This window comes from Lepidochelys kempii, chromosome 1 (assembly GCF_965140285.1).
Source record: "Lepidochelys kempii isolate rLepKem1 chromosome 1, rLepKem1.hap1, whole genome shotgun sequence".
In the NCBI taxonomy this organism is placed as follows: Eukaryota; Metazoa; Chordata; order Testudines; family Cheloniidae; genus Lepidochelys; species Lepidochelys kempii.
Window position 1 is genome coordinate 141,388,235 of NC_136380.1, and position 24,314 is coordinate 141,412,548.

At 43.4% G+C, this 24,314-nt stretch overlaps 1 protein-coding gene across 7 annotated transcripts in view; it reads right to left on the bottom strand.

Moving 5' to 3' along the window:
• Positions 1-24,314, bottom strand: part of RPS6KA3 (ribosomal protein S6 kinase A3) — a 124,888-nt gene that overhangs the window by 56,691 nt on the left and 43,883 nt on the right. For 6 of the 7 annotated variants that reach the window (XM_073357159.2, XM_073357129.2, XM_073357119.2 and 3 more), the window contains 3 exons: positions 24,190-24,270; positions 23,032-23,111; positions 7,461-7,567 (listed from right to left, as the gene is read on the bottom strand). In XM_073357159.2, coding sequence (XP_073213260.1) covers positions 7,461-7,567; positions 23,032-23,111; positions 24,190-24,270 — 268 coding nt within the window. The remainder of the gene's footprint in view (positions 1-7,460; positions 7,568-23,031; positions 23,112-24,189; positions 24,271-24,314) is intronic. The other variant, XM_073357139.2, reaches the window with a different exon arrangement.

The window sequence follows — 24,314 nt, forward strand, 5'->3', positions numbered from 1 at the left end:
CTTGGGTCTGTGCTGGGCAGTTTGCAGCATCAGAACCTAATGAAAGCCAAAAAATTCAGAAGTTGCATCTCAATCCTAGTTATATACTTTAACATGAAAAATATCTGTAAAGACAAAGTCACAATAATAAAAAGCTAAAGATTTCAGTGGACAACTTTTTTCTCCTTTGATTTTTTCTTAGTAAAGAACGTGAATGAACACAGAATCTGTCTCAAGAATTCCATATAATTGAAAGGTATTTGCTAGTAGTCCACATGGCAGCAACAGCTCTTTAATCCTGAATTTTCTATCCACGATACTCAAAGTGAGCAGGGAAACTTACACACAATATTGAATATTTTAAGGACCAACACTGTTTCTTTGAAGCATTTTTTTTATATAACAAATAGCTCCTATATAGTGCTTTTCATGTGTATTATCTATCTTTGGAGTTTCAATGGAAGTGCTAACAACTTTAAATGGATGCTGTCAAGTTCCTTTTAAACCTATACTTAAAGCTGTGCTGTGTTGCCATTTATTTTTATGCTTCCTTTGGACTTGATCTTGTAACATTCTGAGTGCCTCCCTTCAGATTCTAAGCATCATCAACTCCCACTGAAAGAACAGGAGTTTAGAGTGCTCAACATGCTATAGGATCAGGCTCTCTATGAGAATTAAGAGACCGTATACATTTAAAAGAACAACTCATATAGTGGGAATGAGGACCTCAACCAAAACTTCTAAATAATTTTGACCTTTGCTAGTTAACTCTGAGACAGACACGCCCAAGGCTTAAACCCAAGAACAGGAAATCTACGAAGGATATATCATTTAGTCAATGTACAACTTCTAGAAAGTACGGTGTGCCTGATTTCATTTTTTCTATTTTAGCTAGAATTATTAAAACATTTATTAAAAAAGGAAACTGTTACAAGATTGAATGGAGTAATTTTTAAAAACAGTTTTATTATTGCTTTTATTATTTAAAAGCTCTAAAGCTCCCCTTCCTTGATTTTTTATCCTCTTACTTTTGGCAAACAAGTTCTCCCCACTTCTGTATTTTAAAAGGATCATAAACTAACTTCATTCACTTTCTTGTTTGCACAGTAGTATTGATGAGGCCAGCAAAGATTTGAAAATAGTGTTTATTTATTAACTTGTGCTGCTTCTAGTGGTAGAATACCTGGCTATGCTCCAACTATGTAGGAAGCATCATGGATCCTATAGAAAAGGTGGTTTTGAAAAGCGATTTACTTCTCAGACTGGGTGTGGTATTTTTTAAGTATATGGAAGACATTCCTCACCAGCTTAGAAAAATGTTCTTACCAGTAAATGGTATTTCTTTGATGAAACCAGCTCAGTTTACAATTTAACGAGTTTTCATCCACCTCACGGTTGTATAGATGTAAGCAACCAATAGAAAGTGCAGGATTTTAGAACATAATTCATGTGTCCCCAAGTTCCTCCTGAGCACGCTACTAGCCATTGCCATAGCACTCATTGGAGTAGTTACAAATAGGACAGAAGACAACTTATGCTTTCACCAAGGCACGTATCAGGTTAAAGAAGAGCTCCATTAGAATCAACAGGGAACATTTATGTAAAACCAAAAAAAGACAAAATGAGACAACATTCTGCAAACAACACTGTCCTAAGCACAATACCTTTCAGAAAAGGGGAAGGTACTAGTTACAGAATGAACACAGAAAACAGTTCCACTGTAAGTTTGGTCATTGTGGACTGAGCTGGTTTCATAAGAATACAACCATTTCTGGGTAAGAAAAAGTATCTATTCTTTGAGTAAACCAGCTTAGTCTATAGCAATCCCATTTCCACAACACGGAGGAATTACTTTTCAAGAACAAAGTCAAAGACAATGCTACCAAAAGGAGCACTAGGAGTAGATAGGTATCTAATTCTATCATGCACAGTAAGGGCATGCATGTGAAACCAAACTGCCAGTTTGCAGTCCTCTTCCAAAGCAACACTCTCTCTTCATTAAGAGGCATAGGAATTACCGTACTGGATCAGACCCGTGGGCCATCTAAGCCAGTATACTGTCTCTGACAGTAGCCAGCACCAGATGCCTCACATGAAGTTGCAAGAAGCCCTGCAGCAGACATACATGAGATAAACTGGTGCTTATCAAAGTCTCATCTGAACCCCTAATAGTTAGAGATTGGCTTATGCTAGGAAGCATGAAATTTTAAATTACTTTAATTTTTTTCATTAACTGTAACTGGATATTCTTGTTATCCATATAAATATCCAATTCCTCTGAATCTTGCATCAACAACATCTTGAAGCAGTAAGTTCTACAGTCTAATTACGTGTGTGAAAAAGTATCAGTTTTGTTGCCCTTCTATTTTATTGTCCTGTCTTATGTAATAAGGGAGAACAGACACTCCCCACATACCTTTGCTATACCACTAATTATTTTGTATACTTTTGTCCTGACCCTTATTACATGTGTCTTCTCTCAGGTAAACAATCCCACTCTTTTCATGAAAGGTTTTTCCATTTCCCTAACTCATTCTTGTTGCCCTTCTCTGAACCCCCTAATTCTGTAATTGACTTTTTGAGATGGGGTGACCAGTACTAAACACAGTAATCCAGATGAGAATGATCACTGATTTATATATTAGCATTGTAATATTTTCTGTATTTCTCTCCATCCCATTCCCTATGCATCCTAATGTGATTTGCTTTTTTTAAATGCAGTTGCTCATTGAGCATAGGTTTTCACTGAGCTGTCCACAAAGATGACCAGATACTTTTTCTTCAGTTAATACTGTCAATTTAGAACCCAGTAAGGCATATAAGTAGTGCTAAGCTTTCCATGCTATGTGCATTACTTTGCATTTATTGACTCTGAATTCAATTTGCCATCATGTTGACCATTCACATAGCTTGGCTAGGTCCCCCTGAAGTTCTGCACTGTCTTCTTTGGATTTCTCTCAATAACTGTGTGTCATATGCAAATTTTGCCCTCTCATTGCCTGAGTGTGTCTAAGGGACTGCATCCCATAAGGAATTCACTCTTCTTGAATGTGTCCTCAGGTGGGCTCTTGATTCTGATCCATCTAGACTAATCATTTTTGTGAGTATTGTGACCCTTCTTAGAACCTACACAAAAAACAAAAGCATTCACTGACCCTCAAATCCTGGGTCCTACTGATATGGAAATTCAAGGCCCTCCTGACATCCAGGGAATGAAGACAATTCTTCATAACAATGGCAGAAAAAGGGGGGGAACCACCACTTGATTTTGATGGAAAGTGGTAGGACACCTATAAACAAAAAAGGGCAAAGAGTGAAGAGCCACCGTGTCTTTAGGAAACATAATTTATAGAATTTGATATGCTGGAATGGCCAAATACAGAGTTTGCCAGCCCTGATTAAATGGGCAGGTACAAATAAAGGGTCTAATGGGAGGTTTAATCCATAGCTGTACCTGAGAGAAGTTTTTTGTAAGGAGCTGCAAAACCCATAATAAATGGGTATTCTGTGAGGGCCAAGATTTGCTGCCTCATGAAATATATGGCAAGCCCAACCTGAAAGTCCAAACCAACCTGAAGAATGTGAACAAGGATGGGAGTCACCATGTAGCCTCTATGTCCTGGAACATATAAAGGAAGAGATTCCACACTCTTCAAAAGGACATCATACCTGGGTTAGGCCACTTGCAAACTGATTTAAATTTCCTGCAAAGCAATGGGTTTGGAGTGCCACCAGATTTCTTTCTGTGTCCAGTAAAATAGCAGAAGGGTCTCCAGGAACACTTGGTTTGCTGATTCAAGTAAACTACAACAATGAAGTTGTCTGTCCAGACTAGGAGATCTTTCCTGGCAGAATTCCCCAGAGGGGAAACGAAGACTTCAATAAGCTCTAATCTTTTAAACATTTAATGGAGCTGGACTCTAAGTGAGACCACTTCCATTAGACCAACTTATTCTTTTGTTATTTTACTAGCATCTAAAGACCCCAAAATAAGACTACCATCCTCCATCCTGCCCTCCCCCCAGCCACATGTTCCTAACTGGAAAGATTCACATCTCTGATCAAAACCACTCACCAGAATTTGCCTAGGCAAGTTCCCTTTAGGGAGAGTGGAGCATTAAATTCTGACCTTAAGATGACTACTTATTAATTAGTTTGGGTCCAAGTATGATTGACTGCAGCTGTTCCTGATTTAATCTTGAGAGTCCAGAAGTGGAAGTGAGGCTGAAGTATCACTTCAAGACAGGGTCCAACTAGCTGCATCTATTCCCAGGAGAAGCAGATAGTATTGCAGATTTGAACCCAGGTAGTTTGCTTGACTTTCCTCTAACAGGATGATTCTATCAAGATGTGTCCAGATATTGCATCTGGAGGCAGGCTAACCTTTACAATAAAAGCAGGAAAATATTTATTCTTTACTGAAATGTCCTGGTCTAGACAAAAATCTATGTAGATATGAACTGCTAGTCTATGCTTCCACAGGTGTGCTGTCATTACAACCAATGGCTTGTCAAAGACTTAAGGCACAGAGGACATACTGATGTGGAGAGCAAAATACCAGATTAACTCTTCTGAAGTAAAAATGAAAGTACCCATTACTTCTTGGAACTAATGGAATATACAGCTAGACATTCTGCATGTCAACAAAAGTCAGAGCATTTTTTAGGGCTATGGTTAGGATCACTGACTGGGTGGGATTCCATCTTGAACCATATATGAGGTTCAGAATATGCCACTCTTCCTTGGAGTCATTGCTCACAATGAAATAAATAGAATAACCCAGCATTGCTTATTTGAGTGCATGAGTCTTGGAACCTATAGCCAGAAAGTGCTGAAAAGTCTTTAGAACTACTGTCTCTCTTGCCAGCAGGAGTGAAAAAGCATAACAAAGTAACAGACGCTGAGAAGGGATACCCAGGTAATCCACAAAGAAGATGGCTCTCTTAACCACTTGTGACATTTGTTCATATGTGCTTTAAATAAAAAGAGTGACTCCTAATCTGTAGACTTTTCAGGTTCTCCATACAGTCATAGGTCTTGGAGAAATGGGAACTGGGTTTCCTGTCCCTACCTCTTAGTGTCATGCCTCTTCTGCTACAGGATTAATAATTTTATCTTCTGATCTGTTTATAGAAAACAGTGCACAATCTGAAGTTACGTCAGAGATGGAACCTTGAGGATTTTCTTAAGAAAGCAGAGTTCTCACTCTTGTTTAGTCCTTAAGAACCCGATTAAAAAGCTCCCCAGAAAGTCTATCCCTGAAGAATGACAGAAAGAACGAAAGAAAGACAGAAAGAAAGCCATAATACTATATTTAGCAGACTTGTTCCCTCCTTCTCTAGGACTTTAGCTAGAAGGCTCAGGAAGCCAGTATGAGGACACCAACAGCTATGATGGGAAAATTGATGGAATCCTCTTACATATCAGAGTTATTTAGAAGATACCAAGACTTGCAGGACATGATTTGAAGAACTCTGAAGGGAGGGTTCATCTGGAAGAGTATTAAGTTCAGTAAGATATACAAACCAGGACTCTATCTAAGCAGAAGGAATGACTATAGAGCCAGATGTGGATAGGAAAAATAAAAAAAAATACATCTCTTTGGTTTTGCAAGAAATCTTTCAAGATAGGAAAAGAATTACTTCCTGAACAACAAACAAATGCTAAATCAACTTTGGGAACAATGGCCCAGAATTAAGCTTTGTCTGTTGAGAGCTTATACTGCTGGCAAGTATTAGCAAGATAAAGTGAATATTGGGACAGAACAGGTATAAATCAATGTTTTCACCATTGGATGAAGTGGGATAGTGTTATCCAGCTCACTTTCCTCAAAGTTAATAAGGAGGACATTCCTTTGGTAGGAGGATAAGATGCAGCAATTCTGTACTATTCCTACAGAGAACAGATTAGTCTTCTAAAGTAAATTAGGGGGTCTGAACTGGGACCTCTTTATAAAGCAGTCACATTTCATCATGAGAAATCTGGGTCATTTATATCCAAGCCCATTAGAATTAGAGGGATAAGAGTTAGAGCACAGGGAGTGGGTACTTACAGCACCGTGTTTCTAGATATGGTCTGACAATATGGCTTTTAACAACTAAAGCCACATTATAGGTGGGAGCTGTAGGTTTATGACTGAAGAGAGGAAGTCTTAACCATGGCCTCTTTCCCCACCCCACACACATTTTAACTGCAACTGGCTTCTTGCACTTTACAGAAACGGGGCAGGCACATTCTTCTGGGATCTGACAGCTACAAAATCATTTGCAAATCAGACAGAAAGCTCAAGGAATAAGGCTAAGATCACCCAAGATAATAACACTGTTAGCATAACTGCATGTTACCTGGCCTAAAGCCCTTGAGGAAGAATGAACTGTCAGATGAAGCACTGATGAGAATTTTATTCCCATTTAGACACCTCTCCAGAGGATAGTTCAAAAATCCAGCATTGAGAGCAGAAAGACTCAGAATCCAGACTGCAGTTCCCAAGGGGAACAACTGTTTTCCTCTTTGCCGCCTCCATTTTATGTTAGTATTAACCCCCACCACACACACACGCACACACTCTCCCACAAAGACCTAGATAACTGGGAAAACTGAACTAAGGAAGGATATGAAACCAAGAGAAGGAATTCAGTCACCTGTGCTCATCTCTGAGTGAGGCAAGGATGATTGGGTTATTGAGATGGACATCTGAATTGGCATCCCAAAACCTTACAATTTCAGTAGTCACTCATGCCGGTTCAGCATGACAAACAGAAACCCATTAAGTTGCGGACCGAGTCACTCACTCAATCAGTTTAAGATAGGTCAAAATTTCTATTTTAAATTACTGGACTTGACAATATTGCTTTAAATCATGAATTCCATTTTACGCCTCCCTGCAATTTACATTGAAAGCTAGACATGGACAGTTTTTTCTACCATTAGTTTTCAAATAGGTTTTGTAAGAGTGCATAGGCTCAAACGTAACCTTAAATCTTGTACTATGCATTTTTTTAAAACTTCAGCCCTTCTTTGAAAAAATCTGTTTCATACAATAAAGGCTGCAATATTGATCAAACATACACCTGATGGACACAACAAATCAAGGCCACTGTTCCTCTGCATATTGACTGTGTGATCAAGAGTATGCTGTGCTCCATTCCGCTTTTTAAAGTACCTGGAAATCATGGGCTATGTATATTTCAGTATTTCTTTTCTCACAGAAGTGCAGCTGTCAGGGAGAGCCCAACAGGGCTACATATGTCCAATATCTGGCATACCAACTTTGTGCCAGCTGCTTATTTTCCTACTTGAAACATTATCACACTTTTTTTTAAAGCAACTTTCACTGGTTAGCTTAGAGAGCCACTAATTTTAAATGGCTAATAGTTATAAAGATAATAATGCTTAGCATTTATATAATGGTTTACATTGTTGAACTGCTATATAAAATATTAACTAATTCATACATTGCATTTACTAAAATGGACTCTTACTTCTCTGGTTTTAGGTCCCTGTATATTATTCCAAGACTATGTAGGTGGTCTAAAGCAAGTGCTAATTCAGCCAAGTAGAATTTGACATCTTCTTCTGTGAACATCACCTGAAAAAGCAAAATAAGAGATTTTTAAAAAATCCTCCATGCTAAGGGAAAACCACAAAAAGCATCAACTGAATGAGCCATTTGTATATATGCACTGTTCTTGTAGCCATGTTGGTCCCAGGATATTAGAGAGACAAAGTGTGCGAGATAACATCTTTCATTGGACCAACTTCTGTTGGTGAGAGAGGAGCTTTTGAGCTTACACACAGCTCTGTGACCTGAAGAAAAGCTCTGTGTAAGCTTGAAAGTTGGTCTCTCTTACCAACACAAGTTGGTCTAATTAAAGATATTACCTCACCTACCTTGTGTCTCTGTCTCCCATATAAACAATCACATCTCTTAAGGGCTAGGGCTGTCTTTTCTACATTGCTGGCATGTGTATGTGGAGTGGATGTGAACTCTTGGATCTGTGCACTCTTATTTTTTCCACATTTCTAAAAGCTTGTGCTGTGAACTACAGCTGGTCAGCTAACAGAGAAACTGATCTGTCAAACAAATTATTCATTGAAAAATGGCAAACTTTTAAAATAGTTAATGCAATAAATAGTATGTGACTAACTCTGATATGTGCTCTCCAAATTACATGCCCACACATTATGTAATGGAGCAGAAGGCAGGTGCAATGTGTATTCCTTCCCTACACTATTGGCATCATAACTGTGCGCTCAGTCTCTACTGGCCCTAGGAGGAGGAGGAATTACAAAGTCCACTTTTGAGCTCTGCCTCCCAGCCATTAACCTAAAAGCAATAGGCCATGGGTTTACATGGATGACTGAGAGCAGTGTTCTGAAGAATTAAAGGACATGGTGTTTAAAAAAGTCTAATAATGGTCCAGTCCAACTCCCCCTGATGTCAATGGAGTCTTTCTTTTTACTTTAATGAGAGTTGAGCCACATCTCAAGGCCACAATTCAACACACTAGCTAAACACATGGCTAGCTTTAAGCATGCAACTAATCCAATGACAACCGTGGAACTACTCTTGCTCAAAGTTAAGCACGTGCTTAAGTAACTTGCTGATTCAGGGCCTTCATAAATATCTTCTGTAGAGGGCACAATAGAAACTGGATTATATAAAATGCTGACCTCTCTCCTGTGTTAACCCAGAATACTTTCAGCAGTAAACCATTCTCAAAATGCGTAGGATAATCATGTCTAGTGCGAGGAGGGAGAGAAGACTGGAGTTTGGAGGTGTGCTGCTGACAATTGAAAGACCAGAGAACAGGAGAAAGGGAGACCCAGAGACAGCCCCCAGTACGAGCATAAGTACCCCCAGAGAAGGAGGGGAGATTGATCCAATAGAATCAGGCCAGATAGGCCCACACGCAAGTGTTTTGAGCAGGACCAAGCCTATGACCCGCTTTATGCAAACGTGAGCGAGGAGGTAGTAGAGGTAAATGGCGTGCCAGTAGAAGGGAAAAACAAAGGCCCAGGGCCATACTATATAATCAAACAGGGTCTGTTGTATGGGGTAATGCCAATACGGGGCAAAGTAGAACTCCTCCTCTTGGTGCCATGAAAGCACACAAGGGCCATATTAGAGTTACCTCTCAGTCATCGGTTTGGGGGCAGATCTAGGAGCAGATAAGACCCTGGATAGAGAGTCCTAAGGAGGTTCTACTGGTCAGGGGTATGGGCAGAAGTCCAGCGCTATTGCACCTCCTGCCCAGAGTGCAAGCTGCATAGCCCTCGACCTCAGTTAAGGGCCCCATTGGTACCCCTGCCTGTAATTTAAGTCCCTTTTGAAAGGACAGCCATGGATCTAGGGGGCCAACTAGAAAGATAGGCCCGGGGCCACTGAAGCATACTCGTCATCCTGGACTACGCTACACGGTACCCAGAAGCCATTCCTCTAAGAAACCCCACGTCCAAGGCCATGGCAAAATAACTGATCCAGGTTTTTGCTAGGGTAGGAATCCCTAAGGAGATACTGACAGATCAAGGGACTCCCTTCATGTCGAGAGTGATGAAAGACTTATGTACCCTGCTCTGCATCCAAGCCTTGTGGACTTCGGTCCATCATCCCCAAACAGATCGTCTGGTCGAGCGATTTAATCACACTCTCAAAAGCATGACCCAAAAGGTGGTGGCCCACGATGGAAAAGACTGGGATACCCTCCTACAGTCCCTGATGTTTGCGATACAAGAAGTTCCCCAGGCATCTATTGGATTCTCTCCTTTTGAGCTACTGTACGGACGCCACTCACGTGGCATATTAGACATCACAAAGGAGGAATGGGAGGAACAACCCAACCCAGGGAAGAAAGAACTTCATCGCACATGTGGTCCAGATGAGAGAACAAATAGCCCAAGTGACCCCCATAGTACGAAAGCATTTCGAAAAAGCACTAGAGGCCCAGCGAACCTACTACAACTGTTGGGCAAAATCACGGAAATTTCAACCAGGATGCTGGTGCACACAACAGAAAGCAAGCTTCTGGCCAGCTGGTGTGGACCACATGAGATCGTGGAAGCTGTTGGGGAGGTGAATTATAAGGTGAAGCAGCCAGATTGCCAAAGGCCTGAGCAGATCTACCAGGTCAATTTACTGAAACCCTGGCTCAATCAGGAGTCGTGCCTGGCTGTCCTGCTGGCTCCATCCCAGGCAGATGGCCCACGAAAGGATATTCCCCAAATTAGCCCCAGAACCAAAGCAGGTCATCGAGATGATCCAGCGGAATGTGTTCTCCACACAACCAGGCGGTACAATGCTGATCCAACACCACATCACCTGTCCTGGAGCAAGGGTGACGATAAAACCATATCGCATACCAGAGGCAAAAAGAAAAGAAATTAGGGCAGAAGTAAGGAAGATGCTGAACTTGGGGTTACTGAGGAATCCCACAGCCAGTGGTCCAGCCGAACTCTCTTGGTCCCCAAGCATGACACCACCCTCAGGTTTTGTAATGACTTCTGGAAGTTAAAACGAGGTATCCCAATTTGATGCCTACCCAATACCACGTATTGATGAGCTGGTGGATCAGTTAGGCAAGGCCCGATACTTGACCACCTTGGACTTAACAAAAGGCTATTGAGAACGCCAAGGAAAAAACCTGCCTTCTCTTCATCCGATGGCCTCTTCCAATATACCATCCTCCCTTTTGGGCTCCATAGAGCCCCCCGCAACTTTACAACAACTGATGGACAGATTACTTTGACCCCATGCCAAGTATGCTGCTGCCTATTTGGACGATGTGGTAATCCATAGCCCTGACTGGGAGATGCACCTGGGGAAGTGGAAGCGGTACTAGATGCTCTTAGACAGGCTGGCCTCACTGCTAACCCATCCAAATGCGCAATAGGGCTAGCCAAGGCCAGATACCTCAGGTAGTCAGAAGGGGCCTGGTGAAACCCCAATGGAACAAAGTGGAGGCAACACAGGAATTGCCCCCCTGATCCGCAAGAAACAAGTCAGAGCGTTTTTAGGGATAGTGGGGTACTATTGCTGGTTCATCCCTCATTTCACCATGAGGGCAGCGCCTCTGACAGACCTGATAAGAGCTTGGGCCTGGAGATACTTAAGTGGACCTGAGGTCGGCCCTTCGCAGTCATCCAGAGCTCAGCGCCCCAGATTTCAAGAAGGAATTCATCCTACAGACACCTCGGAGGTAGGACTTGGGGCCCTCCTTTCACAGATGGTAGGGGATGAGGAGCACTTTACCTCAGCTGGAAGCTCCTACCCAGGGAACAACGGTATGCCGTAGTAGAAAAGGAATGCCTAGCAGTGAAATGGGCCATAGACATTTTACGGAACTACCTACTTGGGTGGCGGTTCACCCTTATGATGGACCACACCTGACTCCAATGGATGCACACAACCAAAGAGGTGGTGGGGGTTGAAAAAGGGAATGTGTGATACAGCAGGGTGTGAGGCTTTGGAAAGAAAGTTTATAGGTTGATTGAAATGAAAATTGGATACCACCTTTGATAGAAACTTGGGGTGCAGAGGCAGGGAAACTTGGTCTTTAGGGAACATGGTAAAAGAGGGGTCAGTCATTAGGGCCCCCAATTCTCCTACCCTTCTCACGGAAGTAACAGCTACCAAGAAAGTGACCTTCCTGGAAAGGACAGGGAACATAAAGCCAGAGATTCCAAGGACGATTTCATTAATGTCAAGAGGATGTGGTTGAGGTCCCATTGGTGAGTGATAGGTTGAATGGGTGGATAAGTTCTGAAGAGGCCTTTCCAAAACCTGGTAGTCAATGGGAGAGTAAACACAGAACATCCTTCCACAGAGGGGTGAACCTTCATGGAATTGAGCGCAAGGCCTGATGTCTTAAGGGACAGAAACTAGGCTAACAGAAGGGGAAAACGTATGTCCTCTGGAGCGAGACCCCTCTGCCTGGCCCAGAAGGTGAAATGCTTCTACTTGGCCTGATAGGAGCACCTCATGGAATCTTTTCTGCTACTTGAGAGGATGTCTTGTACTACTGACAAACAATCCCAATCTAGTGAAAATGTCCATACAAAAACCAAACTCGGGAGGTGAAGTGTTTGCGTACGGGGATGCCTGATCCTGCTGCAATGTTGCATGAGCACTTCTGGGAAAGCTAGCAGCAGAAGTGGGGGATTCACTGACATGCAGAGAAGTGGGGAAACCAGAACTGGCAAGGCCAGAATGGGGTTATCAGAATAACCATGACACTTTCCTACTGGATCTTGTGGAGGACACGCGGCACCAGTGGTAGTGGGGGAAAGGTGTAACTGATCTGGTCTGATCAGCGGGTTACAAGGGACCCCTTCTGGAGCAGTATGTGATGCATTTGCTGTTGCTGTAGGTGGCAAACAGATCCCTGATTGGAGTCCCCTGTAGGTTGAAAAAGTCACTGGCTATGGTGTGGTGTTCCCATTCGTTGTTGGTCATGAATTTCCTGCTGAAAGAATCTGCAAACACATTTTGAGGCCCTGGAAGACAGGCTGCCAACAACAGGATCCTTGTGGGCACTGCACCAGTCCCACACCTGGAGCACTTCTACATGAAGTGTCGATGACTGCATACTCCCTGTCTGTTGATGTAATAAATTGTTTAGTGTTGTCTGACATAATCAGAACACGATGGGAGAAATGAGCGACATGCCCGCCGTACTGCTCAAAGCTCCAGAATGTTGATGTGCATTTTGGATTCCCAACTGGTCCAAGTCCCTGTGTCATGTGCTCGCCCATGTGGGCGCCCATCTGGCAAGTGATGCATCTGTGATGATTGTCGTATCCATGGAAAATGGAAGACTACCCAAGTGCAGACCTAACCCAGATCTGTCCACCATTAGAGGGAGGAGAGTACATAGAATCATAGAATATCAGGGTTGGAAGGGACCTCAGGAGGTCATCTAGTCCAACCCCCTGCTCAAAGCAGGACCAATCCCCAACTAAATCATCCCAGACAGGGTTTTGTCAAGCCTGACCTTAAAAACTTCTAAGGAAGGAGATTCCACCACCTCCCTAGGTAACGCATTCCAGTGTTTCACCACTCTCCTAGTGAAAAAGTTTTTCCTAATATCCAACCTAAACCTCCCCCACTGCAACTTGAGACCGTTACTCCTCGTTCTGTCATCTGCTACCACTGAGAACGGTCTAGATCCATCCTTTTTGAAAACCCCTTTCAGGTAGCTGAAAGCAGCTACCAAATCCCCCCTCATTCTTCTCTTCTGCAGGCTAAACAATCCCAGTTCCCTCAGCCTCTCCTCATAACTCATGTGTTCCAGTCCCCTAATCATTTTTGTTGCCCTCCGCTGGACTCTTTCCAATTTATCCACATCCTTCTTGTAGAGTGGGGCCCAAAATTGGACACAGTACTCCAGATGAGGCCTCACCAACGTCGAATAGAGGGGAACAATCACGTCCCTCGATCTGCTGGCAATGCCCCTACTTATACATTCCAAAATGCCATTGGCCTTCTTGGCAAAAGGGCACACTGTTGACTCATATCCAGCTTCTTGTCTGCTGTAACCCCTAGATCCTTTTCTACAGAACTACTACCGAGCCATTTGGTCCCTAGTCTGTAGCGGTGCATGGGATTCTTCCGTCCTAAATGCAGGACTCTGCACTTGTCCTTGTTGAACCTCATCAGATTTCTTTTGGCTCAATCCTCTAATTTGTCTAGGGCCCTCTGTATCCAATCCCTACCCTCCAGTGTATCTACCTCTCCTCCCAGTTTAGTGTCATCTGCAAACTTGCTGAGGGTGCAATCCACACCATCCTCCAGATCATTTATGAAGATATTGAACAAAACGGGCCCCAGGACCGACCCTTGGGGCACTCCGCTTGATACCAGCTGCCAACTAGACATGGAGCCATTGATCCGTTGAGCCCGACAATCTAGCCAGCTTTCTATCCACCTTATAGTCCATTCATCCAGCCCATACTTCTTTAACTTGCAGGCAAGAATACTGTGAGAGACCGTCTCAAAAACTTTGCTGAAGTCAAGGAACAACACGTCCACTGCTTTTCACTCATCCACAGAGACAGTTATCTTGTCATAGAAGGCAATTAGATTAGTCAGGCATGACTTGCCCTTGGTGAATCCATGCTGACTGCTCCTGATCACTTTCCTCTCCTCTAAGTGCTTCAGAATTGATTCCTTGAGGACCTTCTCCATGATTTTTCCAGGGACTGAGGTGAGGCTGACTGGCCTGTAGTTCCCAGGATCATCCTTCTTCCCTTTTTTAAAGATGGGCACTACATTAGCCTTTTTCCAGTCATCCGGGACCTCCCCCAATCACCATGAGTTTTCAAAGATAATGGCCAATGGCTCTGCAATCACATCCGCCAACTCCTTTAGCATTCTCAGATGCAGCGCATCCAGCCCCATGGACTTGTGCTCATCCAGCTTTTCTAAATAGTCCCGAACCACTTCTTTCTTCACAGAGGGCTGGTCACCTTCTCCCCATGCTGGGCTGCCCAGTCCAGCAGTCTGGGAGTTGACCTTGTTTGTTAAGACAGAGGCAAAAAAAGCATTGAGTACATTAGCTTTTTCCACATCCTCTGTCACTAGGTTGCCTCCCTCCTTCAGTAAGGGGCCCACACTTTCCTTGACCTTCTTGTTGTTGCTAACATAGCTGAAGAAACCCTTCTTGATACTCTTAACATCTCTTGCTAGCTGCAACTCCAGGTGTGATTTGGCCTTCCTGATTTCACTCCTGCATGCCCAAGAAATATTTTTATACTCTTCCCTGGTCATTTGTGCAATCTTCCACTTCTTGTAACCTCCTTTTTTGTGTTTAAGATCAGCAAGAATTTCACTGTTACGCCAGACTGGTCACCTGCCATATTTACTATTCTTTCTACACATCGGGATGGTTTGTCCCTGTAACTTTAATAAGGATTCTTTAAAATACAGCCAGCTCTCCTGGACTCCTTTCCCCCTCATGTTATTCTCCCAGGGGATCCTGCCCATCAGTTCCCTGAGGTTGTCAAAGTCTGTTTTTCTGAAGTCCAGGGTCCATATTCTGCTGCTTTCCTTTCTTCCTTGTGTCAGGATCCTGAACTTGACCATCTCATGGTCACTGCCTCCCAGTTCCCATCCACTTTAGCTTCCCCTACTAATTCTTCCCGGTTTGTGAGCAGCAGGTCAAGAAGAGCTCTGCCCCGAGTTGGTTCCTCCAGCACTTGCACCAGGAAATTGTCCCCTACCCTTTGCAAAAACTTCCTGGATTGTCTGTGCATCGCTGTATTGCTCTCCCAGCAGATATCAGGGTGTCTGAAGTCTCCCATAAGAACCAGGGCCTGCGATCTAGTAACTTCCATTAGTTTCCAGAAGAAAGCCTCGTCCACCTCATACTTCTCGTCCTGTAGTCTATAGCAGACTCCCACCACAACTTCACCCTTGTTGCTCACACTTCTAAACTTAATCCGGAGACACGCAGATTTTTCTGCAGTTTCATACCGGAGCTCTGAGCAGTCATACTGCTCTCTTACATACAATGCAACTCCCCCACCTTTTCTGCCCTGCCTGTCCTTCCTGAACAGTTTATATCCATCCATGACAGTACTCGTCATGTGAGTCATCCCACCAAGTCTCTGTTATTCCAATCACATCATAATTCCTTGACTGTGCCAGGACTTCCAGTTCTCCCTGCTTGTTTCCCAGGCTTCTTGCATTTGTATATAGGCACTTGAGATAACTTGCTGTTTGTCCTGCTTTCTTAGTATGAGGCAGGAGCCCGCCCCTCTCGCGCTCTCCTGCTCGTGCTTCCTCCCAGTATCCCATTGGAGAGAACTGTCAGCTGGAGGTCTATGGTTTGTTGTGTGAGAGAACAGACATTCTGGAGCCATCGCTGGTGCTGATGACCAAAGGCGGTAATGTACATGCAGGTTGCCATGTGGCTCAAAAGGAAAAGGCAAATCCTGACTGGGACAGGAGGACTGGTGACCACTGTGGCAGTCAGTCCCTTGGTAGATAGGCACGTGCAGAAATTTCATAGATGAATGCCCAAACGAATTCTAGGAGTCTAAAGTAGATTTTTCTATGTTTACACTCACCCCCTGGGAGAAGAGGAGTATGAGCAGCATGGAGGTCAAGGATCAAGCCTTCCCCCTGGATCATGCTGCTAAGAGCCAGTTGTTGAGATATGGGAATATAATGACCCCTAATGCCTCAGGTGGGCCGCTACTACAGAGAAAACCTTGGTAAAGACCCATGGAGCAGTGGTTTATCCAAACAATAAGACCCTCTATTCGAAGAGCTGAAGGCCAACTGTAAACTTTAAGAACCTTCTGTGGGTTGGATGGATGTCTACGTGAAAACAGGTGTCCTGCATATCAAGAGCTGTAAACTACATGCCTTTTTCTAGTGAAGGGATGATGGCTGCTAAGGTGACCATACGAAACTTCTGTTTGCGTATGAACCGACTCAGATGACGGAGGTCAAAGACTGGTCTCCATCATCCCTTCTTCTTGGGTATCAGGAAATAAATGGACTAAAATCCTGCGCCCTGATAGGTCAGAGGAATGGGTTATATCACTCCACTTGGCTGTTAGGTTAACAATATTGCTGGGTGGGTTGAGGGAACTCAATGTCACAGCTAACCTGGTGGCTGAACTTTGTGACTTTGTCCTTACCCATAACTATTTTACATTTGGGGACAAGGTATACCTTCAGATCAGCGGCACTGCTATGGGAACCCGCATGGCCCCACAGTATGCCAACGTTTTTATAGCTGACTTAAAACAACGCTTCCTCAGCTCTCGTCCCCTAACGCCCCTACTCTACTTGCGCTATATTGATGACATCTTCATCATCTGGACCCAGGGAAAAGAAGCCTTTGAGGAATTCCACCATGGTTTCAACAATTTCCATCCCACCATCAACCTCAGCCTGGTCCAGTCCACACAAGAGATCCACTTCCTGGACACTACAGTGCTAATAAACAATGGTCACATAACCACCACCCTATACCAGAAACCTACTGACCGCTATTCCTACCTACATGCCTCCAGCTTTCACCCTGACCACACCACACGATCCATCGTCTACAGCCAAGCTCTGCGATGCAACCGCATTTGCTCCAACCCCTCAGACAGAGACAAACACCTACAAGAGCTCTGTCAAGCATTCTTACAACTACAATACCCACCTGCGGAAGTGAAGAAACAGATTGATAGAGCCAGAAGAGTTCCCAGAAGTCACCTACTACAGGACAGGCCTAACAAAGAAAATAACAGAACGCCACTAGCCATCACTTTCAGCCCCCAGCTAAAACCCCTCCAACGCATTATTAAGGATCTACAACCTATCCTGAAGGATGACCCAACACTCTCACAAATCTTGGGAGACAGGCCAGTCCTTGCCTACAGACAGCCCCCCAACCTGAAGCAAATACTCACCAGCAACCACATACCACACAACAGAACCACTAACCCAGGAACCTATCCTTGCAACAAAGCCCGTTGCCAACTGTGCCCACATATCTATTCAGGGGGACACCATCACAGGGCCTAACAACATCAGCCACACTATCAGAGGCTCATTCACCTGCACATCCACCAATGTGATATATGCCATCGTGTGCCAGCAATGCCCCTCTGCCATGTACATTGGTCAAACTGGACAGTCTCTACGTAAAAGAATAAATGGACACAAATCAGATGTCAAGAATTATAACATTCATAAACCAGTCGGAGAACACTTCAATCTCTTTGGTCACGCGATTACAGACATGAAAGTTGTGATAGTACAACAAAAAAACTTCAAATCCAGACTCCAGCGAGAAACTGTTGAATTGGAATTCATTTGCAAATTTGATACAATTAACTTAGGCTTGAATAGAGACTGGGAGTGGCTAAGTCATTATGCAAGGTAACCTATTTCCCCTTGTTTTTTCCTACCCCCCCCCAGACGTTCTTGTTAAACCCTGGATTTGTGCTGGAAATGGCCCACCTTGATCATCACACACATTGTAAGGAGAGTGGTCATTTTAGATAAGCTATTAGCAGCAGGAGAATGGGGTGGGAGGAGGTATTTTTTCATGCTGTGTGTGTGTATATAAAAAGATCTTCTACACTTTCCACAGTATGCATCCGATGAAGTGAGCTGTAGCTCACGAAAGCTTATGCTCAAATAAACTGGTTAGTCTCTAAGGTGCCACAAGTACTCCTTTTCTTTTTGCAAATACAGACTAACATGGCTGTTACTCTGAAACAGAAATAATCGTTTGTGATGCATGTGATGTTGAAAACTGTGACAATGGACCTGAAGATGGGATCTTTGAGTCTTCTGCTGCTGGTGAGGAGGTTTGTAGGGCTGTTGATGGAAGAACTGAGGAACTCTGAACCACTGTGCAGGTGGTGGACGGAAGAACTTCCACTTGGGTGCTGGCATGTAGATGCCTACGGATCATAGAGTGACTTTGGAATCCTTGAGGGAGTGGAGGGAATCGTTGGTCTTCTGATTGAAGACATGTAACTCATCGAAAGGAAGTTCCTCTATAGCATTATGAACTTCCCTGGGAAAACCAGATGAATACACCCATGATTCCCTCCTCATGAGATCCCCATGGTCATTGTGTGAGAAGCTGCTCCAGTCCATCGTGGAAGAAGCAGATGCTAAGTCCTCATGACCAACTTCTCCAAGATAGCCTGGAAGTGGGCACAGTCCTGCTGAGAAAGCTTGTCTGCAAAGTCTGCCAACTTGCCATAGTTGAGAAAGTCATATTTAGCTAAAAGCGCCTGCTAATTGGAAATTTGAAATTGAAGGCTACCAGACAAGAAGACCTTGTGCCCCAGAAGATTTGGTTGTTTGCCCTCCTTGTCTGCTGGGGTGAAGCAAGGGTGCTGCTACCTGACTCACGCTGTTGCTGTTTGTATCACTAGAGAATTAAGTGATTCACAGTGTGTGTGAGAGAACAGAAACTCAGACTCCTTAGCTGGAATGCAATACCTCTTCTCTGCCCCCTTGGGAGTGGGTGCACAAGTGTCTGGGGTGTGCCAGACAGTTCAAACAAGTTGAAGAAGCAAGACTCAAGTGAGGTAGGTCTGGGGTAGAAGAGCATACTTCCCTAGGTGCTGACTGTAGAGGAAGCTGTGCAGACCTTCCTTCACCCAAAGCAAGACGTTCATGGGGTCCAGGTGCGACTTCAACCTCCCTGGTGTCAGTGGCCCACACTCTGCAGTCAGAAGTGGAGGGAGAATGGATGACTGCTTTGGGACCAACAGTCCCCTTGACTTAAGGGGTGCTGACTTGGAAGTCGTGAATGACTTGGTGGATGGAACCAGCAGATCCAAAGATTTGTGTGACTTCTTGTGCCTGAGAGTCTTGGAACGCACTGCTTCTCTGTGGCTGGAACTCATTGCATCATGCTTCTTGGGCCTGGAGGAAGACTTACTGCCATGCTTAGGCATGCTTCCTTGCCTCATGACTAGACCCCGGCATGGGGAGTACTGGTGGTACTGGACTCAATCTCTGAGGTCGGAGACATGCTCCTGGGTTTCTCAGGTTGATGTGAAGAGGGTGGTTTCTTGGCTGTATCCAACTGTGGCTTCATGGCAACCTCCATGAGGTGCTTCTTGAAGCAGAGAGCCCAGTCTTTCTGAGCTCAGCTTGTGAAGGAGAGGCACATACTGAACCTGGATGAAATGTGAGCTTCTTCCAAGCAGTACAGGCAGCATTGGTTCTCATCATGACCGAGAATGAACATGGGCAGGAGGCACAGATCTTGAACACTGGTGTTTTCAGCATAATCCAGTACCCAAGTTTGGGTGCTGAGGTGTGGGAATCAGAGAAACAGTCCCCACAGTCTCTTAATTCCTAAAAACTGGCATTAAGACTAAAACTACTGAAAAAACTAAGTACAATTCTAAACACAGTTCCCCCCACTCACCCCCAGCGCGTCAGAGAAGGACGAGAGGACACTAGCAGTTCCGACTCAGACCATTTGGTGGTGAGAAGGAACTGAGGGTTCAGTCGGTCTGCCCTACATTTTATTATCTTGGATGAAACCATGAGATAGAGCAAGGTGACATGTGTGGACCAAAAAAAACCACTAGTAGTTACAAATTCTCCAACTCTGGCTGTACGGCACATGCATATAACCCTTAGTGGAAAACAACACAGATCATCACTTGAACATGTATTATGCTGGCATCACAGAGATTTGGAAACCCTGTAAAAGAAAGTGAGGCAGTGTGCGTGCCCCCTTGTGGATCTGAACATTTGGGCCCAAGACTATAACAGGGCTTTAGAGGTATAAATGCACTAAACTCGAGACAAGGAGAGAGAGACATTCTAAACAAGAGGGATGGCAAGCAAGAAGTGTAAATATGAAGAGGCAGTATACTCAAAGAACTGTTACTAGTGAGTGACTTTTGAGATAAACGTCCATTAGTGCGAATAGCTAGAGAAAAACAACAGTCAATACAATCCCCAAGAAGGAAACTGAGATCTAATAAAACATAATTGCAGAACTACTCCCCAGTAGATGGCAAATCAAAAGAACAATGCTGTATGAAAGCATGAGTAAAATGTCATGCAGCAGTACTACAGATTAGATTAGGCAAATACACCAATAACTTACAGTAATGAGCCTTAAGTCTCTCTGGGAATCTCAATGAACAACTTGATCCACTTGACACACAACACATTTGTGGGAAACAGATTTAAATCCCAAATAGGGCCAGCTCCCATACTGGTGAAAACATTAACCAAGACCCTTAGAATTTCTGTATATGTGGAGTGGCTGAAGTTGGAAAAGCCACTAGCAGGAAGGTGATATACTGAGATGCCAGCAAGGAGCATGTAAATTGAGGACAGATGCTCAAAGTTTTCAATTATAGCCAAGGGCCCAAGTAAGTGGAACAAGCTGAACCTAAAGTAGCTTGCAGGAACTGTATTGTAGACCGGGGCTCTCGACCTTTTTTTCTGAGGCCCCCCCAAACATGCTATGAAAATTCCATGGCCCACCTGTGCCAAGGTAACTGGTTTTCTGCATGTAAGCGCCAGGGCCAGAGTTAGGGGGTAGCAAGCAGGACAACTGCCCAGGGCCCCATTAGTGGCATAACGAGGTGGAAAAAACAGGGAGAGTGGAGATTAAAAAAAAGAAGGTGCCACCCCTGGTACTCACCCGGCGGCACTCGAGGTCTTCAGCAGCACTTCGGCGTCAGGTCCTGCACTCGCTCCGGTCTTCAGCGGCATTGTGGTGGTGGTCCTTCAGTGCCCAAGACCGGAGCGAGTGCAGGACCTGACGCCGAAGTGCTGCTGAAGACCCGGAGTGCCACCGGATGAGTACCAGGGGGTGGCACCTTTTTATATCCCCACTCCCCCGACCCACCACAGAAGACCCGGAGCGCCGCTGGGTGAGTAAAAATTTAAAAAGGTGCCAAAGAATGAAAAAGGTGCCACTTCTGCTCGGTGGGGGAGCGGCCGCTGCCCCGCTCCCTCCCTAGCTACACTACTGGGCCCCATGCCAAAGGGGACACTGCGAAGCTAAGTTCCTCAGGCTTCTGCTTCAGCCCTAAGTGGCAGGGCTCAGGGCCCCCGGCAGTGGGACTTCAGCTTTCTGCCCAGGGCCCCAGCAAGTTTAACACTGGTACTGCTTGGCGGACCCCCTGAAACCTGCTCACAGCCCCCCAGGGGGCCCCGGACCTCTGGTTGAGAATCACAGTTTTAGACTCTTTCAGAAAAGATGAAGTGTTTGGCAGATGGGAGGTAAAATTGGGACTGTTGGCCACCAGAAAGACATGAAACATGATTAGGGATTGTGGTATAAATATAACAACAATGTTTCTGCACACGATTGGCAACAGCTGTGTAGCTGTGGCAGCATGGGTAGCAGCAAGGGCTAGCCTCCTGAGTACAGGATACTGGGCATGGTTGTTGATAGACTGTTGATCTACATTTACATCAGCCATATGAAGAAGAATCATCTAGCTATGATCTAGCTAGATCAAGCTACATTCTTCTTCTTCATATGGCTGATGTAAATGTAGATCAATAATTATAATTTTACATTCAGATGGTTAAGCCAGATAATTGAGTCTGGAGTAGTAGAGTGTACTGCTGTGATGCCTCCTTTGTATTTGTGAATTGGGCATCAAGTTGTTATATGTTCCATGGTGTTCTGGGTGAACACAGCTGCACACTGGAGATCTTTAATTTTCCATTTGTGCAGCAAGTATCCGCATCTACCATGGTTTGCGCAAATATGATTTAGGGTTGCCCATGAGCTTCATGGGAGATCAAAGCCAGTGATCTTCTGTGGTGGATCTTTCACAAGGTGTTTATTTGTGACTTCCTGTGAACTCCATTTGGCTTTCCAAGCTTCATCAGGGTTGAAGTTGCATTGTTGAAGGTTACCTATACAAGCTACAATCACACCTCTTGATCACAGTGTAGTCAGACAGACATCACTGCATCAGTTACATTTGGCTCATGTTTGGAAAGTTATCTTCATGACCATAAGGGCTAAAAATGTGTGTGTGTGTGTGTGTGTGTGTGTGTGTGTGGTTTTTTTGTTTTTTTTGTTTTTTTTTAAAAGCTTAGGATAAGGATTACGAATCTTGCTCACCTAAAGTTTATAAAATGCACAGCACTTTTGGGAGGGAGGCTAATAATAATACAGATCCATTTAGCATAAATATAGATGTCAATAAATACACTCAAACTACTGCAATAGATATTCTCCCTGTATAATCATATTTCTATAGCGCTGTATACTTTGTGAGGCAAGTTATTTAAACAGGTTGGTGGGGTATATGAGAAAGCACAAGAGCAATATGGGAAATCTAATTGCTGAAGTGTACCTTGGGAGTAACCAATTAACAACATTCTTATGACAGCACTCTTTCAAAGCTAAAACAAACAAACAAAACCAAAAACCTCCTGAAGAGCATGGATAGAAATATATGTTTATTTCTAAGATCTGTTTAAAGAAAACCACATTTTTAATAATTAAGAACATGAAGGTAAATTCTCCTGATATACCTCCCCGACACAGATCAGTAGAAGACCACAATTAACCATATGTTTAATGTTACCTCTTTGGATAAGCGTGTAAACAAGTCTCCTCCCCTGAGAAAATCCAAAATAAGGTATAGCTTTCCTTCTGTTTGAAAAGCTGAAAAAGACCCATTAAAAACAATTTCAATAAGTAGCTAATTCATACTTTTACCTATGACCAGAAGAATATGTTTACCAGAATTTACCATTGTTCCCATTACCAAAACAACCTGACTTTCTCTCTCCTAGTCACTTGAATTAAATAAATTCTACCTTTAAACAAATCAGTGTTATGTCAGAAGAAAAAAAATAAAGGCAGATCACCAATAAACTTTATGCCACTGAAAATGTAGCTTGGCTAGTCAGCATTCCTTTTCCAAATATTGATAATAAAAGTCAGATTTAAGTGAGCATGCTAATACATTTAACGTACATCATGTAAGTAAGTGTTATGAGATATTCAACCTAATACAGAGATGTATTACATTGTACTGTAATCACATGGAAACAGGACTGACAAAACACTGAAGAATACACTGTAGGGAATGATATTAAAGGGGCACTATCAACTTAAGAACCAAAAAAAATCACTTCTGTCTGAACATTTTGTAGCAACTATTGTTACAAATAAAACTTTGCATTGCTATAACTGAAAGATCAGAAAATATATTTTTCTCTATTTTTGCAGTTTACTACGTATAGTTAACAGAATATTGAATAGAGTCATTTTCACTCCTTCCTCTAAATAACTGAGTTGCCACTGAAATCAGTAAGTGTATTTCTACTGACTTTGACGGGAATGGGACTAGGCACTTTTGTACATGTTAGTCTTTATAGAACAATCAGGGATGAAAAATATTTTAAAAACAGAAAAGTGTGATAGACAGGTGTACAAACTGAAATCTTTTTTTTAAAAATACCAGCTAGATTAAATTGACATACGTTCATCTTATAAAGGGATGGACTAAAGTCCCAGTTTCTGCAAAGACTTACTCATGTGCTTAACTTTATGCACTCAAAATTGTAAAATTGATTTTAGGGCGACTATTCAAAGTATGTAAAGCTAAGTTTGTGCAATAAACTTTTGCAGGATTGGGGTGTAGATGACCAACTCTAATTTCTGATTCTTTGCACAGATATTTGAATTGTTGTCACCACAGTGACATGCAAATAAGATTTCATCTTTTATAACTCACCATAGTGTAACTTGACAATAAAAGGATGATTAACTTCCACTAAGATGTCACGTTCCATTTTTGTCCGAACACGATCTCGAACTACAACATGAACACAAACTATAATTCATATCGAGAACAGACTA